The sequence below is a fragment of the Passer montanus genome, unplaced genomic scaffold (genome assembly GCF_014805655.1).
Source record: "Passer montanus isolate IOZ18808 unplaced genomic scaffold, ASM1480565v1 scaffold213, whole genome shotgun sequence".
Lineage (NCBI taxonomy): Eukaryota > Metazoa > Chordata > Aves > Passeriformes > Passeridae > Passer > Passer montanus.
In genome coordinates, this window is record NW_024366737.1 from 305,763 (window position 1) to 321,455 (window position 15,693).

At 44.7% G+C, this 15,693-nt stretch overlaps 1 protein-coding gene across 2 annotated transcripts in view; it reads right to left on the bottom strand.

Annotated features, from left to right (window-relative positions):
• Positions 1–604: 604 nt before the first annotated feature.
• RCAN1 (regulator of calcineurin 1) overlaps positions 605–15,693 on the bottom strand; it is a 37,363-nt gene continuing 22,274 nt past the window's right edge. The window contains exons 1-4 of one of the 2 annotated variants that reach the window (XM_039709537.1): positions 9,474–9,697; positions 7,309–7,482; positions 5,164–5,323; positions 605–1,415 (exon numbers count right to left, since the gene is read on the bottom strand). In XM_039709537.1, coding sequence (XP_039565471.1) covers positions 1,252–1,415; positions 5,164–5,323; positions 7,309–7,482; positions 9,474–9,560 — 585 coding nt within the window. In that variant the 5' untranslated portion in view covers positions 9,561–9,697 and the 3' untranslated portion in view covers positions 605–1,251. Of the gene's footprint in view, positions 1,416–5,163; positions 5,324–7,308; positions 7,483–9,473; positions 9,698–15,693 lie in introns of those variants that run through there. The other variant, XM_039709536.1, reaches the window with a different exon arrangement.

Genomic DNA, 15,693 nt, shown 5'->3' on the forward strand with positions numbered 1-15,693 from the left:
TGGGTGTTGAATGCAGCACGTGGAGCCAGCTGAGGGTGACCCAAAATAATCTGATTTTCCTGGTGTCCAGCTGCAGCAGTCCATGGATCAGCTCTTCCCAGCAGCTCCCATGGAGCCAGGGCCACTCAGACAGCAGAGCCAGGCTTTGTCCCAGCTCCCAGGGAACAACAATCCAAGCTAGAGCAGGAAATTCAGTGCATTCATGGTCTCTAGGCCCACATTTCTCTCCCAGTCAGGGCTTCCCTGTTTCCCTCCACTCTCTTTAAAACAAATATTATTTTTAAAAATCAAGGTGTCAATCAGGAATTTCAGTCAACATTTGCTTCAATCTCTTCTCAGACCAACTGTGGCAAGAGCAAACCAGGAGAGAGCCACAGTTGGATTCCTAAAAACACAATGAGAGGCTCCAACATCCCTTTTCCAAGACCCCAAGTGGCCCCTGCTCTGAATGCACCATCAGCATTATTTGAGTCCTTTTTTCCCCCCTCAAGTCAAAACTCCCAAACAAATCCTATTGGAGATATAAATTACCTGAACTTAAATAATTTAAAATCCATGTTTTCCAACAACTCTCCTATTGCACGTTTTTCCATGCATTTTTTTCCCAAAACCCTCTGCAGGAATTCCAAAGGTTAAAATTTTAAAAGCACAACTTCCAGAGCACCAAAGGCAGGTGCTGGAGGAATTGGATCCTGCTGGAAAACGAGTGCCAATAAAACCAAATATAAATACATCATGTATGTACACATCCAGGAGGAATTCTGGGATGCTGAGATAATAAATACTTTGAAACAATTCCCAGATCTCCAGAAACTCGGGAGAAACTCTAGAAAAGAAAGCAAATTACTTGAGAAGACCAAGAAGAAACATGCACAAAACCTAGTGTAAGAAAAAGGGTTAAATTCCCAAAATTCCCATCATCTCTCCAACCCTGTCATCCCAAGGTTTTCCAAACACCCATCAGGGGTGTCACAACAAGGAATTTTCCCCCAGAATAAGCCCAGCTTGTCCTGTTATGTCCCAAAATGTCCCCTTCTCCCATCCTTTGTTCCCAGAATCTGGGAATTCACTCAGCACGTGGACCAACACTCCAAACTGAGCACGGAAATTCTTTCACCAGGACCAAACCTGGAATTCTCCTCCCGCGGCTGCAGCTGGGCCACCACAGCTGGGCTGATTTCCACCGCAAATCCTTGGGAAAACCCCTGGAATTGTGGATTTCCTCCGGAAGAAGCAGCAGCTGGGCCGGGCTCAGCTCAGCGGGGCGGGGGTGTAGTCGGGCCGGCGGGTCTGGATGATTTTGGGTTTGGGTTTCCTGGGCTCCTCCTCGGCCTCGCCCTCGGGGTCGCTCTCGCACACGTGCACGACCACGCTGGGCGTGGTGGCCGTGGCCGCGTGCAGCTCGTACTTGTCCCCTGGGGAGGGAAAAACGGGAATGCCTGAGGGAAAGGGCACATGGGGGCCTCTCCATGGTGGGAATTCCTGAGGAAAGGGCACCTGAGAGCTGCTCCAGGGGGGTTTTAGGGAGGGAACTCCTGAGGAAATGGGACATGGTGATTTTTTTATGGGGCTTTTAGGTGGGGAATTTCTGAGGAAAGGGCACCTGGGGGCTTTTCCATGGGGGATTTAGGGGGGGAATTCCTGAGGAAATGGGACATGGTGATTTTTTAATGGGGTTTTTAGGTGGGGAAGTCCTGAGGAAAATTCACCTGGGGGCTTTTCCAGAGGACTTTTAGGTGGGGAATTCCTCAGGAAAGGTCACCTGATGGCTTTTCGATGGGGGTTTTAGGAGGGGAATTCCTGAGGAAAGGGCACCTGGGGGCTTTTCCATGGTGGGGAACTCCTGAGGAAATGGGACATGGTGACTTTTTAATGGGGTTTTTAAGTGGGGAACTCCTGAGGAAAGGGCACCTGGGGGCTTCTCCATGGGGGATTTAGGAGGGGAATTCCTGAGGGAAGGTCACTTGGGGACTTTTCCATGGGGGATTTAGGGGGGAATTCCTGAGGAAAGGGCACATGGTGACTTTTTAATGGGGTTTTACATATGGAATTCCTGAGGAAAGGTCACCTGGGGGCTTCTCCATGGGGGATTTAGGAGGGGAATTCCTGAGGGAAGGTCACTTGGGGACTTTTCCATGAGGGATTTAGGGGGGGAATTCCTGAGGAAAGGGCACCTGGGGGCTTTCCCAGGGGGGATTTAGAGGGGGAATTCCTGAGGAAAATTCACCTGGGGGCTTTTCCATGGGGGTTTCAGGAGGGTAATTCCTGAGGAAATGGGATATGGTGATTTTTTAATGGGGTTTTTAGGTGGGGAAGTCCTGAAGAAAGGTGACCTGGGGGCTTCTCCGTGGAGTTTTTAGTGGGGGAACTCCTGAGGAAATGGGACATGGTGATTTTTTAATGGGGTTTTTAGGGGGGGAACTCCTGAGGAAAGGGCACTTAGGGGCTTCTCCATGGAGGTTTTAGATGGGGAATTCTTGAGGAAGGGGCATCTGGAGGCTTCCCCAGGGGGGATTTAGAGGGGGAATTCCTGAGGAAAATTCACCTGGGGGATTTTCCATGGGGGTTTCAGGGGGCGAATTCCTGAGGAAATGGGACATGCTGATTTTCTAATGGGGTTTTTAGGTGGAGAATTCCTGAGGAAAATTCCCCTGGGGGCTTTTCCATGGAGGTTTTAGGTGGGGAATTCCTGTGGAAAATTCACCTGGGGGCTTTTCCAGGGGGTTTTTAGGTGGGGAAATTCCTGAGGAAAGGGCACCTGAGAGCTCTTCCAGTGGGTTTTTAGGAGGAGAATTCCTGAGGAAAGGGCACCTGGGGGTTTCTTAATGGGGTTTTAAGTGGGGAACTCCTGAGGAAATGGGACATGGTGATTTTTTAATGGGGTTTTTAGGTGGGAATTCCTGAGGAAAGGTCACCTGGGGGCTTTTCAATGGGGTTTTTCCAGAGGGGGAACTCTTGAGGGAAGGGCACCTGAGAGCTTTTCCAGGGGGTTTTTAGGTGGGGAATTCCTGAGGAAAGATCACCTGGGGGCTTCTCCATGGTGGGAATTCCTGAGGAAATGTCACCTGGGGGCTTTTTGGTGGGGAATTCCCGAGGAAATGGGACATGATGATTTTTTAATGGGGTTTTTAGGTGGGGAATTCGTGAAGAAAGAGCACCTGGGGGCTTTTAATGGGGTTTAAGGTGGGAAACTCCTGAGGAAATGGGACATGGTGAATTTTAATGAGGTTTTTAGGCAAGGAAATTCCTGAGGAAAAGGGACATGGTGAATTTTTAATGTTTATTTTTTTTAGGAAACATGACATGGTGATTTTTCAGCAAAGAAAACTCCTTAGGAAATACAACATGGTGACTTTTTAATGGGTTTTTTTTAGAAAATGTGACATAGTGAATTTTCTATGGGGTTTTTAGGCGGGGAAATTCCTTAGGAAATGGGACATGGCGATTTTTAAGGGAAGAAAATTATTTAGGAAATGTGACATGGTAAATTTTCTGTGGGTTTTTTTTGAAAACGTAATGTGAATTTTTGTTTTTTTTTAAAGAAATGTGACGTGACTTTTCAATGGGTTTTTTTAGGAAATGGGACATGGTGATTTTTCAGGGGAGAAAATTCCTTAGGAAATGGGACAAGGTGACTTTTTAATGGGGTTTTTTAGGAAATGTGACATAGCGAATTTTCAATGGAGTTTTGAGGTGGAAAAATTCCATAGGAAATGCTCAGTAACAGGGGAAAATGACCAATTTTTAATGCTTGGAAAGCTGAAAATATTTGTTCTAAAGTTTCTTTTTGGTTTTCCTAAAATTTGGAAGGAAAACTTGGAGTAAAGGAACAGCAGCATGAAGCAGCTCTGAACTCCCACACAAACTGAGGCTGCTGTGTTATTTATTCATTTATTCATTTTTTATCTTATTTATTGCAAGTGTTCCATCAAAAACAACCTCTGCTTCCAAAATCCGTTGCAGGGAAATAAAATCTCTGGTAAGAATATTTAATAATAAATTGTTTATAATATTTAATTAGGAGGATTCTTGATGGGAAGTTTGAAATGCCAACATGCAGGAGCTCAAAGTTGTGCCCTGCCCTTTTCTCCAGCCTTTACAAATCCCTAAGTTTGCAGGTGAACAGGAATTTAAAAAATCCTCCAGTAAAAGGAATCTGACACAGTTTTCATTCTCTTTAATCTTATTAATGAGAATAATTATTCTCATATAATAAGAATAATTTAATTCTGTTTAATGTTATTAAATATGACATTTTTTGCTCCCCTAAAATTAATAATACAGCCCCAAAAAGGTTAAATCTGAGCTGGATTTAAGGGAAGATTAATTGGCACCAATTTTCATGGATAAGTTGTATAAAATATGGGAGAAAAAGGAAATCAAAGGATGAGATCATTAATCACTGGGGAAAGGAGTGGCAGGAATTTATCCCTCTTAAATTCCAAGGAATTTTAGGTTCATACTGATAATTCCTCTTACACTCAGTAGCAGTTTCCTCCTCTGAGGAAAACAGAAGTAAAAATAAATAGAAAAAAAAATAGAAATAAAAAGAAATAGAAAATAAAAATAAAGAAAACCAAAATAGAAATAAATTAGAAATTAATAAAAATAAATAGAAATAGAAAGAAAATAAATATAGAAAGAAAATATAAATAGAAATAAAAAAGGAATAAAAATAAATAGATATAAAATATAAATTAAAAAATAGAACTAAAATATAAATAGAAATAAAAATAAACAGAAAGCTAATAAAACTGAGAATAAATAAAAATAAAACCAAAATATAAATAGATAGAAAATATAAATGGAAATAAAATTAAATAGAACTAAAATATAAATAGAACTAAAACATAAATAGAAAAAAAATATAAATAGAACTAAAATATAAATAGAAATAAAAATAAACAGAAAGCAAATATAAGTAAGAATAAATAAAAATAAACCCAAAACATAAATAGAAATAAAATATAAATGGAAATAAAATTAAATAGAACTAAAACATAAATAGAAAGAAAATATAAATAGAACTAACATATAAATAGAAAGAAAAATAAATAGAAATAAAAATAAATGGAAATAAAAATTTCTTGGAAAACCTTTAGAAACCCAGGAAGTTTTGAAGTGTTTTCCTCAACCAAAATTCTGTTTTTTCCACCTCCTTACCTGGTCCTAGCTTGGAGATGGCATAGAGGAGGTCGTAGTTAATGACTGGAGTGGCATCCTCCACTTGTTTCCAGTCCACGGGAGGAGAGGCAGGAGGGGAGATCAGGAACTGCTTGTCTGGATTTGGGGGGGCCAGGTGGGAGCTCCCGATGTGCAGAGTCTGCAAGAGAAACCAGATGAGCCCAAGGTGTCCCTGAATGCCTGCATCCCTGAATCTCTGCACCCCTGAATGCCTGAATGCCTGCACCCCTGAATTCCTGCATCCCTGAATCTCTGCATTCTTGCACCCCTGAATGGCTGCATACCTGCATCCTGGAATGCCTGCATCCCTGTATCCCTGCACTCCTGAATGCCTGAATTCCTGCATCCTTAAATCCCTGAATACCTGCATCCCTGAATGCCTGCACCCCTGAATCCTTTCCTCCCTGCATCCCTGAATGCCTGAATTCCTGCACCCCTGAATCCCTGCATCCCTGAATTCCTGCACCCCTGAATGCATGCATCCCTGAATGCCTGAATTCCCGCATCCCTGAATTCTTCCATCCTTAAATCCCTGAATGCCTGCACCCCTGAATCCTTTCCTCCCTGCATCCCTGAATGCCTGAATTCCTGCAACACTGAATGCCTGCAACCCTGCCATCTTTTCTTCCCTGCATCTCTCAATGCCTGAATCCCTGCACCCCTGCATCCTTTTTTCCCTGCATCCCTCAATTCCTATATTCCTGAATGCCTGCATCCCTGCATCCTTTCACCCCTGCACCATTGAATCCCTGCACCCCTGCATCCCTCAATTCCTGAATCTCTACATCCCAATTCCTACATCCCTGCATCCCTACACCCCTGAATCCCTGAATAACTGCAACCCTGCATCCTTTCATCCCTGAATCCCCCAATCCCTGCATCCTTTCACCCCTGCACCATTGAATCCCCGCACCCCTGCATCCCTCAATTCCTGCATGCCTGAATTCCTGCATCTCTCAATCCCTGCACCACTGTATCCCTGAATACCTTCATCCCTGCACTCCTGCATCCCTCAGTTCCTGAATCTCCACATCCCTCAATTCCTATATCCCTGAACCTTTGCACCCCTGAATCCCTACATCCCCAAATCCCTGAGCAACTGCAACCCTGCATCCTTTCATCCCTGAATCCCCCAATTCCTGCATCCTTTTCTCCCTGCATTCCTGCATCCCGGGGCTGTCGTGCCCTGCCCGGCACTCAGGGTGGCAGCACCAGCCAGGACACAGCTCCGAGGGAAATTCCACTGGGAAGTTCTTCCCTAAAAATCAAACCCCTGCCCTTCCAAACCTCCAGCAGGACAGGGCTCTAAGGCTCCATGACAAATGGTGCTGGGAGTCATCCCCAAAAGTGGGAGTGGAGGGAATTCCAGCAGGGATAAAAATAACCTGGATCATGGGGGGTGTCCAACACTTCTGGATTTGTTTTCCCACTCAATTTTCAGAGGGAAAAGCAGCTGGAAAAGCAGCCTGATTGCCAGAGCCCGAGTTTGGGCAGGAAAAGAGAGTAGGGAGCTCCAGAGCTGCTCTGGGAGAGATCCCCAAGACTGGGAAGGGGAGGGAGAGCCTGGAACCTGCAGCTCCAGAGCCTGGAATGTGCAGCTCCACACTTTCAATCCCCCAGGGACTCTCTGGGTGCTGGCAGAGCCCACCCAGCCTCCCCCATCCCTTTAAATTCCTGGAATGTTCTCATTCCCATCCAAGGTTATCCAAAAAATGGGAAATATCAACGGCCTCCAAATGTGTGGAGCTCTGGAACAACCTTGGATTCTCTAATTAATCTAACAAAAAATGACCATGAAGGAATTCTGGGATGCTGAGTTTTATAAATACTTGGAAAAATTCCCAGATTTCCAGAAACTTGGGAGAAACTCTAGAAAAGAAAGAAATTACCTGAGGAGAAGGAATTGAAGGAAGAAACATACACAAAACTCAGTGTAAGAAAAAGGGTTAAATTCCCAAAATTCCCATAATCTTTTATCCCAAACCCAAAATTTAACCCCAAAATTGGGGTTTTCCAAACACCAGCTTGGAAAAATAAATCCTCCACATCAGCTGGAGGATTTATGGGAGTCAGAAGAAGGAAAGCTTTAATCCTCCCAGGATAATCCCAACCAGCTTTTTTTACCTGAGCAAAATAGAGCTTGAGCTCTTTTCCAAGGAATTCTGTCTTGTCCAGCTGGATCCTGGCATCTGCTGCAGACAAGGGGTTGCTGAAGTTGATTCTCACTCTTTTGAAGCTCTTAAAATACTGAAAGGTGAGGTCCCTGTCGTAGGGTCGGAACAGGGATTCAAACTTGGCCTGGAGAGAAAGGAGCAGAGGAGAAAATCAGCATTGAACTCTAATAAAGAAATTAATTTAAAATTAGAAGTGATTAATAAGAGCAAATTACCACTCCTGAATATTCATTATTGCAAAAGCTTCACTTATTTTCCTTTTTCTTTCTACAATGAAGCTTTGTACCTTATCCCTTATTTCTCTGTGTCATTAAAATAGATTATTAATAAGTGATATTATCACTCATTATATTATTATCAGAAATTAATGTTGGACAGAACACTCTAATTTAGCTACAGAAGATATTGAAATGCTTCTTAGAAAATTAATACCCACAAAGCTTGACAAAAAACTCTGCCCAGCCTTTGCCCAAATGTGCAAATTCCAGTGGAACCAGCACAAGTTTTAATAGAGAAACATGAGAAAATCCTGATTTTCAAGCTAAATGTGATTTTCTTCAGTGGCTCAGCACAAAGAATGAAGTCCATGAACATCTCCTGCTTCCCTGCTCTGTTTAATTTAATTTATGGGAAGTGCTTCCACTCTCCCTGCAGGATTCCAGGCCAAGAGGAGGCTCTGGAGCTGCCAGGCCCTTCCCAAGTGTTTTATTCCAATATATTCAAACTGGAGGAATTTCCAGATATTTTCTAAAAGCTTCCTAGAAACTCAGGATAAAGCCACAATAAACATTATTCCATTGAGGGTTTTTTTACTACAATATTTTGAATTAGTAGGGGAAAAAAAGCATGGAAATTACATAAGAAGGCAGAAATTAATTCAGAATTTCGTTTTCCTCCCTGAGAAGCTCCACCTCACACACTCACCACAGCTGGGTATAAAATCATTCTATTTCAAAGAGATTTTAAAATCAGAGCTGCTCTGCTTCTCCAGCTTCTGCAGAATGAGCTCTGAGACAGGAGCAGGACCCTCCCCACACAGAGCTGGTGTTTGGGATACCTCAAAATTCACTTTTGGAATATCTCAGAGCTGAGACGGAACCATGGAAAATACACCCCAAAATTGCATTTCCAAGTTCCCATTCTGTGTGTAAAGACAGAGAGATCTGGGTTGGTTTATTGTAATTATTATTATTTATTTAAATGTGTGATTATAGAGGTCAGAAATGTCACTTTATCACCATGATACTAAAAAAAAAAAGTTATTTTTGTCCTGAAGGTATCTTAGCAGTAACAGCTCACTGTATCAGGACTGATAAATATTTTATATTCTTTTATATTTCCATTATTATTTAATTTCTATTGCCAATCAGCTAATACAGACCCAAGAGGATTTCTTATAGTTTTACCAGGAAAAAAAATCCCAGAAGTATCATATGGATCACAAATTTGTGGATCTTGCTACCAGAATTAGTAAAGGAACAGCAGCATGGAGCAGCTCTGAACTCCCACACAAACTGAGGCTGCTGTGTTATTTATTCATTTATTTACTTATTTATTCCAGCAAAAACAACCTCTGCTTCCAAAACCCATTGCAGGGAAATAAAATCTCTGATAAAAAATATTTCATAATAAATTATTAAGAATATTTAATTAGGAGGATTCTTGATGGGAAGTTTGAAACCCCAACATGCAGGAGCTCGAAGCTGTGTCCTGCCTTTTTCTCTAAAATCCGAATTACAGAATCCCAGAATGACCAGGGTGGGAGAGACCTTTGAGACCACCCAGTCCAGCCCAGCCCCAAGAGCTCAACCAAACCCCAGTGCCACATGCAGGTTTTGTTAAACACCCCAGGGATGGGGACTGCACCCCCTCCCCGGGCAGCCATGCCAGAACTGATCAAATATTTGCTGAAAATTCACAATCCAAGAAGTCTGGAGGGAAACTTGAGATAATTTTCCCAACCACACAGAATAATTCCCAGAGCTGGAATCATTCCCATCAGAGCATCCTGCTGCAGACTCCCAAGCTCTAAGACTTTTAAGGCAAGCTGCAATTTCCTTCCAAGTCCAAGCCTCACCTCTGGAGTGCAGAAATAACCCCGAAAGCAAAACCTACCCTCGTTTCTGGCTGGGTGAAGAGCTCCCCATCGGGCAGGCAGGCGATGAGCGAGCCGAAGCTGTAGTGGAAATTACGGAAATGCATTTTGGGGCCGGGATCCCGGCAGCTCAGGAGCCCTGCCTGCTGCTCCCGGCGTTTATAAAGCAGAGCCAGCCCAGCCCCTGGTGACAAAAAGCTCTCAGAGCATCCTGTGGGTGACAGCGAATTCCTGAGCGCAGTCCCGCATGCTTGGGAACAAAATGTAAGCGGGACTGGAAAGAGGTGACGTCAGTAATTAGTCAGCTTCCCTCTGCTAATTACCGGGAGCATGGAAAATGCAGCTGAGCTGAGCAGCTCAGCCTCTTGCAGCATAGTTTCCACTGGCAGTAATTCCATGCAGCTTCCATTCCACGGATGGAAAATGTTCCTGTCCTGCCTCGGCAGAACGCTCCGGGAAGGGGCTGGGGAGAAAAGGAAGGCAGCAGGAAAATGCCCAATTCTGACTCTCTGGGGATAGGAATAAATCCCTCAGCTCAGTTCTTGTTCCACTCAAGAGCTACAGGTGGAAATGCTCCAGCAATGGGCTGGGGAGAAAAGGAAGGCAGCAGGAAAATGCCTAATTCTGATTCTCTGGGGATGGGAAACAAATCCCTCAGCTTGCTTCTTGTTCCACTCAATAATCACAGGTGGAAATGCTCCAGGAATGGGCTGCACTGAAGGCATCAGGAAAATGCTCAGTTCTGACTCTCTGGGGATGGGAAACAAATCCCTCAGCTTGCTTCTTGTTCCACTCAATAATCACAGGTGGAAATGCTGGAAGGGGCTGGGGAGAAAGAGAAGGCAGCAGGAAAATGCCTAATTCTGATTCTCTGGGGATAGGGAAATAAATTCCTCAGCTCAGTTCTTGATCCACTCAAGAGCCACAGGTGGAAACGCTTCAGGAATGGGCTGGGGAGAAAGAGAAGGCAGCAGGAAAATGCCTAATTCTGATTCTCTGGGGATGGGAAATAAATCCCTCAGCTCGCTTCTTGTTCCACTCAACAGCCACAGGTGAAAACATGATGGTCCTGTGTTAAACAGCAGGAAAATGCCCAATTCTGATTCTCTGGGGATGGGAAATAAATCCCTCAGCTTGCTTCTTGTTCCACTCAATAATCACAGGTGGAAATGCTGGAAGGGGCTGGGGAGAAAGAGAAGGCAGCAGGAAAATGCCTAATTCTGATTCTCTGGGGATGGGAAATAAATTCCTCAGCTCAGTTCTTGTTCCACTCAAGAGCCACAGGTGGAAACACTCCAGGAATGGGCTGGGAGAAAAAGAAGGCAGCAGGAAAATGCCCAATTCCTGATTCTCTGGGGATGGGAAATAAATCCCTCAGCTTGCTTCTTGTTCCACTCAACAGCCACAGGTGGAAACATCATGGTCCTGTGTTAAAATAGAATGATCTAAAAGCACTTAAGATTTTGACTGTGTTGTAATTTTGGAGCTGAATGTGTGTGGGAGAGCTCCAAATAGCTTGTGAAAGCTTCAGGTTAAACTTCATTAATTACTTGAAATGGTGATGAGCTTTTTTTAGTAGTTCTTGCTCTAAAAAAAAACCAAACCAACAAACAGACACACAAAGCAAAAAAACCTTCCACCCCCCTAAAAAAAAAAAAACAAAAACCAACAAACAAACACACAAAGCAAAAAACCTTCCACCCCCTCAAAAAAAAAAAAAAATCCACAAGAAAGGACCACAAAAACCTGTTCTGTGCTGCTTTTTGGGAAATGCTTTGGGATTAAGGTGTCCCAGAAAATGTCAGGAATGAAGGCAGCAAAAAAATGCCCAATTCTGATTCTCTGGGGATGGGAAACAAATCCCTCATCTCAGTTCTTGTTCCACCAAACAGCCACAGGTGGAAATGTAGAGATTGATTTGGGGAAATGATTTTCCTGCCATCACAAGGAGGATTCGTTTGGAAACTTCTTCAAAGCAGCTCTGTGGATTAATTACTGTCACAAAAACCTGTGTTCTGTGCTGCTTTTTGGGAAATGCTTTGGGATTAAGGTGTCCCAGAAAATGTCAGGAATGAAGGCAGCAAAAAAATGCCCAATTCTGATTCTCTGGGGATGGGAAACAAATCCCTCATCTCAGTTCTTGTTCCACCAAACAGCCACAGGTGGAAATGTAGAGATTGATTTGGGGAAATGATTTTCCTGCCATCACAAGGAGGATTCGTTTGGAAACTTCTTCAAAGCAGCTCTGTGGATTAATTACTGTTCTTGCCTCATTAAAAACTTTCCCATCGAGCAGGGAGGGTTTGTCAGGAGTTGGTTTGTGCCTCTTTTTCCTACCAGAAGCCTGCTCAGCAATCTGCTGGCAGGGCTTTACCAGAACCTGGGACACAGCAGCAGGGAGCAGCTGTGCAACCTGAATTCCTGACATTTCCTCATTTTGGGACACCTCAATCCCAAAAACATTTCCCAAAAAGCAGGACAAAACACAGGTTTTTGTGGGGGTTTTCTGATCTTTCTTGTGGATTTTTTTAGGGGGGTGGGAGGTTTTTTGGTGTGTTTGCTTTTTTTTTTTTTAAAAAAAGCAAGAACCACTAAAATAAGCTCATCATCATTTCAAGTAATTAATTAAGTTTAAACTGAAGCTTTCACAAATTATTTGGAACTCTCCCATGCACATGCAGCTCCAAAATTGTAACACAGTCAAAATCTCAAGGGCCTTTAGTTCATTCTGTTTTAACACAGGGCTATGACAGAAGCACCAAGTTTTAGGGAATAACTGCAAACAATGCACAGTGCTAAGTTTAGAACCTGATTTCATCAATATTTAACTACACAAAACTTTTCACATGAAGACCATTCTCCATTTTAGGGGATCTACTTGCTAAATCCCCATTTAAAGTCAAACTCTCTGCTGTTCTTAGGTTACCTCAGTGTAAAAGTTACCACAGCATGAAAAGAATACTTAATACATTCTAATTTATTAGAACCTTTTCTTGGAAGGCATCACTTAAAAATCCCAGAATCACTGAAATTTTAGGAGTTCAGGACTTTCAAGTCCGACCTGTGCCTGAATTATCACCCACCTTGTCCCCAGCCCTGAGTGCCACATCCAGACATTCCCTGGACACCTGCAGGGATGGGCACTCCAAACCCCCAGGGCAGCCCCTGCCAAGGCCTGGGCACCTTTTCTGGGAAGAACGGGATGAATTCCATCAGTGAGGGTGGGATGAGAGATCTGCACTGGGCACACACAGAAATTCAGGACTCACAGAGCCCAGAAAACCACACTGAGCACATCCCAAACCCCGTCCCTGACCTGGAATTTCTGCCAGGTACCCTCAAGGCTCGGGATGTGGAAGGAGCAGGTGTGACTCCATAAAGCAGAGGTCAGGATGCTCACCTGGAAAGAATGGCCGTGACTCACCTGAGCACAAAGGCAAACAGGCTGCCCACATGCCAGGGAACTGCAGCTCCTGATAAGAAAGCAGAGCAGGTTCCTGCTCCAAGCTGGCACGGCCTCAGGTCACTGCAGCACCTCTGGGGACATTGCTGTCCCTGGAGCTCGTGAGGAGTAAAACAGAAAAAAAATCTCTCTCACTGCCACCCTCAAGGCCACCTGCACATTGCTGAGAGCCAGGGACAATGACTTCAGAATTCACCCCTCAAACAGAACTTTGTCAGCTAAGCCAGGACTAGAGCCTGGCTAGGAATAAACCTGAGAAATTAAACACCTCACAAAAGAATTTTTTCGCACTGTTCTCCAGATTTAAAAGAAACCTTTAAGTCCTGCTGATATACATAACGTATTTAACTTGGCTTTTTAAAACCCCAAAGAAATCACTCGGAGTATGTTGCACTTTGTCACTATCACATGATTTTTAACATGGTTGTGTACCAAATCATGGAGTCACAAAAAGGTTTGGGCTGGAAGGGACCTCACAGCCCATCCAGCCATGGCAGGGACACCTTCCCCTGTGCCAGGCTGCTCCAGCCCCAGTGTCCAGCCTGGCCTTGGGCACTGCCAGGGATCCAGGGGCAGCCCCAGCTGCTCTGGGCACCCTGTGCCAGCCCTGCCCACCCTGCCAGGGAACAATTCCTCATTGCCAAAATCCCATCCAGCCCTGCCCGCATCCAGCTCAGGCCAGGTCTTTCAGTGTATTAAATAAACCTCTTTGAGTTATTAATACCAAACTCAAGCACTTTGTCAAAAGAAAAAGCCTCAATTCCCATTGCCCCTGGTGCAGGTCATGAAGAGCTGTTTGAGGCAGGAGAGCCCTGAATGATGTGGAAACCATGAGGAAAAGTTACAAAAGCCCCAGTGCCAAACCCTGAGTGTTGCAATGTTCCCTCCTGGAAGATTTGGTACCCAGAGCAAACAACCTTGGCTGGGACAGGAACATTGCAACACTTCAGGAGTCCTGGATTTGATGTTCTGATATTATCAGAGGGCAGCTTTTTCTGCTCCCTTATCTCCCTTCAGAGAGTTTGGTGCTTCCTGTCCTCTCTTTGAGACTCCCTGGTGAGCTACAGACAGAACAAGGGCAAAATCACCAGCACAGGAGGAGCTGGAGCTGCTGCAGACCATTCCATGGCTCCACGGTGCTGCTGCACTTTGGGAATGAAAGCAAAGGGCTCAGAGCAGTGGGGCAGGAGAGTAGGGGCAGCTCCAGCTCCTCAGCTCTCACCTTTCCCTTGGAGGCTGCAGATTCCAGGCTCACATTCTGGAAGTTGAGCTCCAAAACTGCAAACAAGGTGCTCAATCAAAACCTAAACTGCTCCCAAACACCAAGAGCACCTGAGAGATCCTCCAGCACTGCCAAGGACAGAATTGTGACAGAGACCATTTTTGGGGGCTGCAAGGACAATCAGAGAGTCCATTAAATATCTGAAATAGTGGGAACACAGAATGACTGATTGCCATAATTAGCTCCCCAATTTCATCTCCACATGCAGTGGAACAGGCAAGGCACAGAAGAGAAGGAAGTGAGGCCACAGAAGCAGAAATCAGGGGAGTCACCAAAAGTGCCAATAACTCCAACAGCAAAGTGAACAACCAGAGCAGGGAAATGAATGTGAAGTTAAATATGTTGGGAATTCTCTAAGCTGATAAAATTACCCCCAAGAGCCATAAAGCAGAACAATCCAGTCCATTCTCTCTCCTCCCTGGCAGGTTTTACAGCTGCCCTTGAAGGTGCTCTTTGTGTAATCCCTGCACTCCCACTCCAGACCTGCTGCTCTTTTCCTATCAACACACAGCTTCTATTCCTGGCTCCATGTTAATTATCCTGCCTCAGCCCTTCCTCAGGACAGGGATAAACATCTTCAAGTTATCTGCAATGAAAATCACATTGGCTTCATTTTCCTGGCACAGCCTTGCTCTCATTTTACTGGCTAAAAATGAATTCACATTCCCAACCACTCCCTTGCTCCCCACAAAAATTATAAATTCCCAGACTGGTTTGGGTTGGGAGAGAGCTCAAAGCCCACCCAGTGCCAGCCCTGCCATGGCAGGGACACCTCCCACTGTGCCAGGCTGCTCCAGCCCCAGTGTCCAGCCTGGCCTTGGGCACTGCCAGAGATCCAGGGGCAGCCCCAGCTGCTCTGGGCACCCTGTGCCAGGGCCTCACTGCCCTCTGACTAAAGAATTTTTTCCTAAAATTTCTTTAACATTAATACTGGGTGATAATTCTGCCTCCCTGTGTTTGTGACCTGGGTGTGCTTGGCATTGGAAAAATTTACAGGGCTAAGTCAGAGGCATGGGTGGGTGTGATGCCATGCCAGGCATGGCCTGTGCCAGGCTCCCAGGGCTCAGGCTGCTGGAGGAATCTGGGGAGAAAAATGTTCTGAAGTTTCTGAAGTGTTCTAAAGTTCTAAAGGACTGGTCTGCCAGGGAATTTTACCTCATGAGAAATCCTGTCAGACTTGCAGAAAGAAATCATGCCCAGCTTTCCTTTCAGACACCTTTCCCAGAGCAGCTGGGGCTGCCCCTGGATCCCTGGCAGTGCCCAAGGCTCTGGGGCTTGGAGCAGCCTGGCACAGTGGCAAGTGCCCCTGCCATGGCAGGAGGGTGAAACTCAATTGTCTTTAAGGTCCCTTCCAACTTAAACCATTCTGTAATTCTGTGACAACTTCTGCTTTGTGGTTATAAAAAGCTGCTTTGTAAAGTTACCTATTCCACGTTATATTTTCTGCATTCCTCAGAAAGATGTAAGTGAAACAAATCCATTCCTCCAGCAGGGA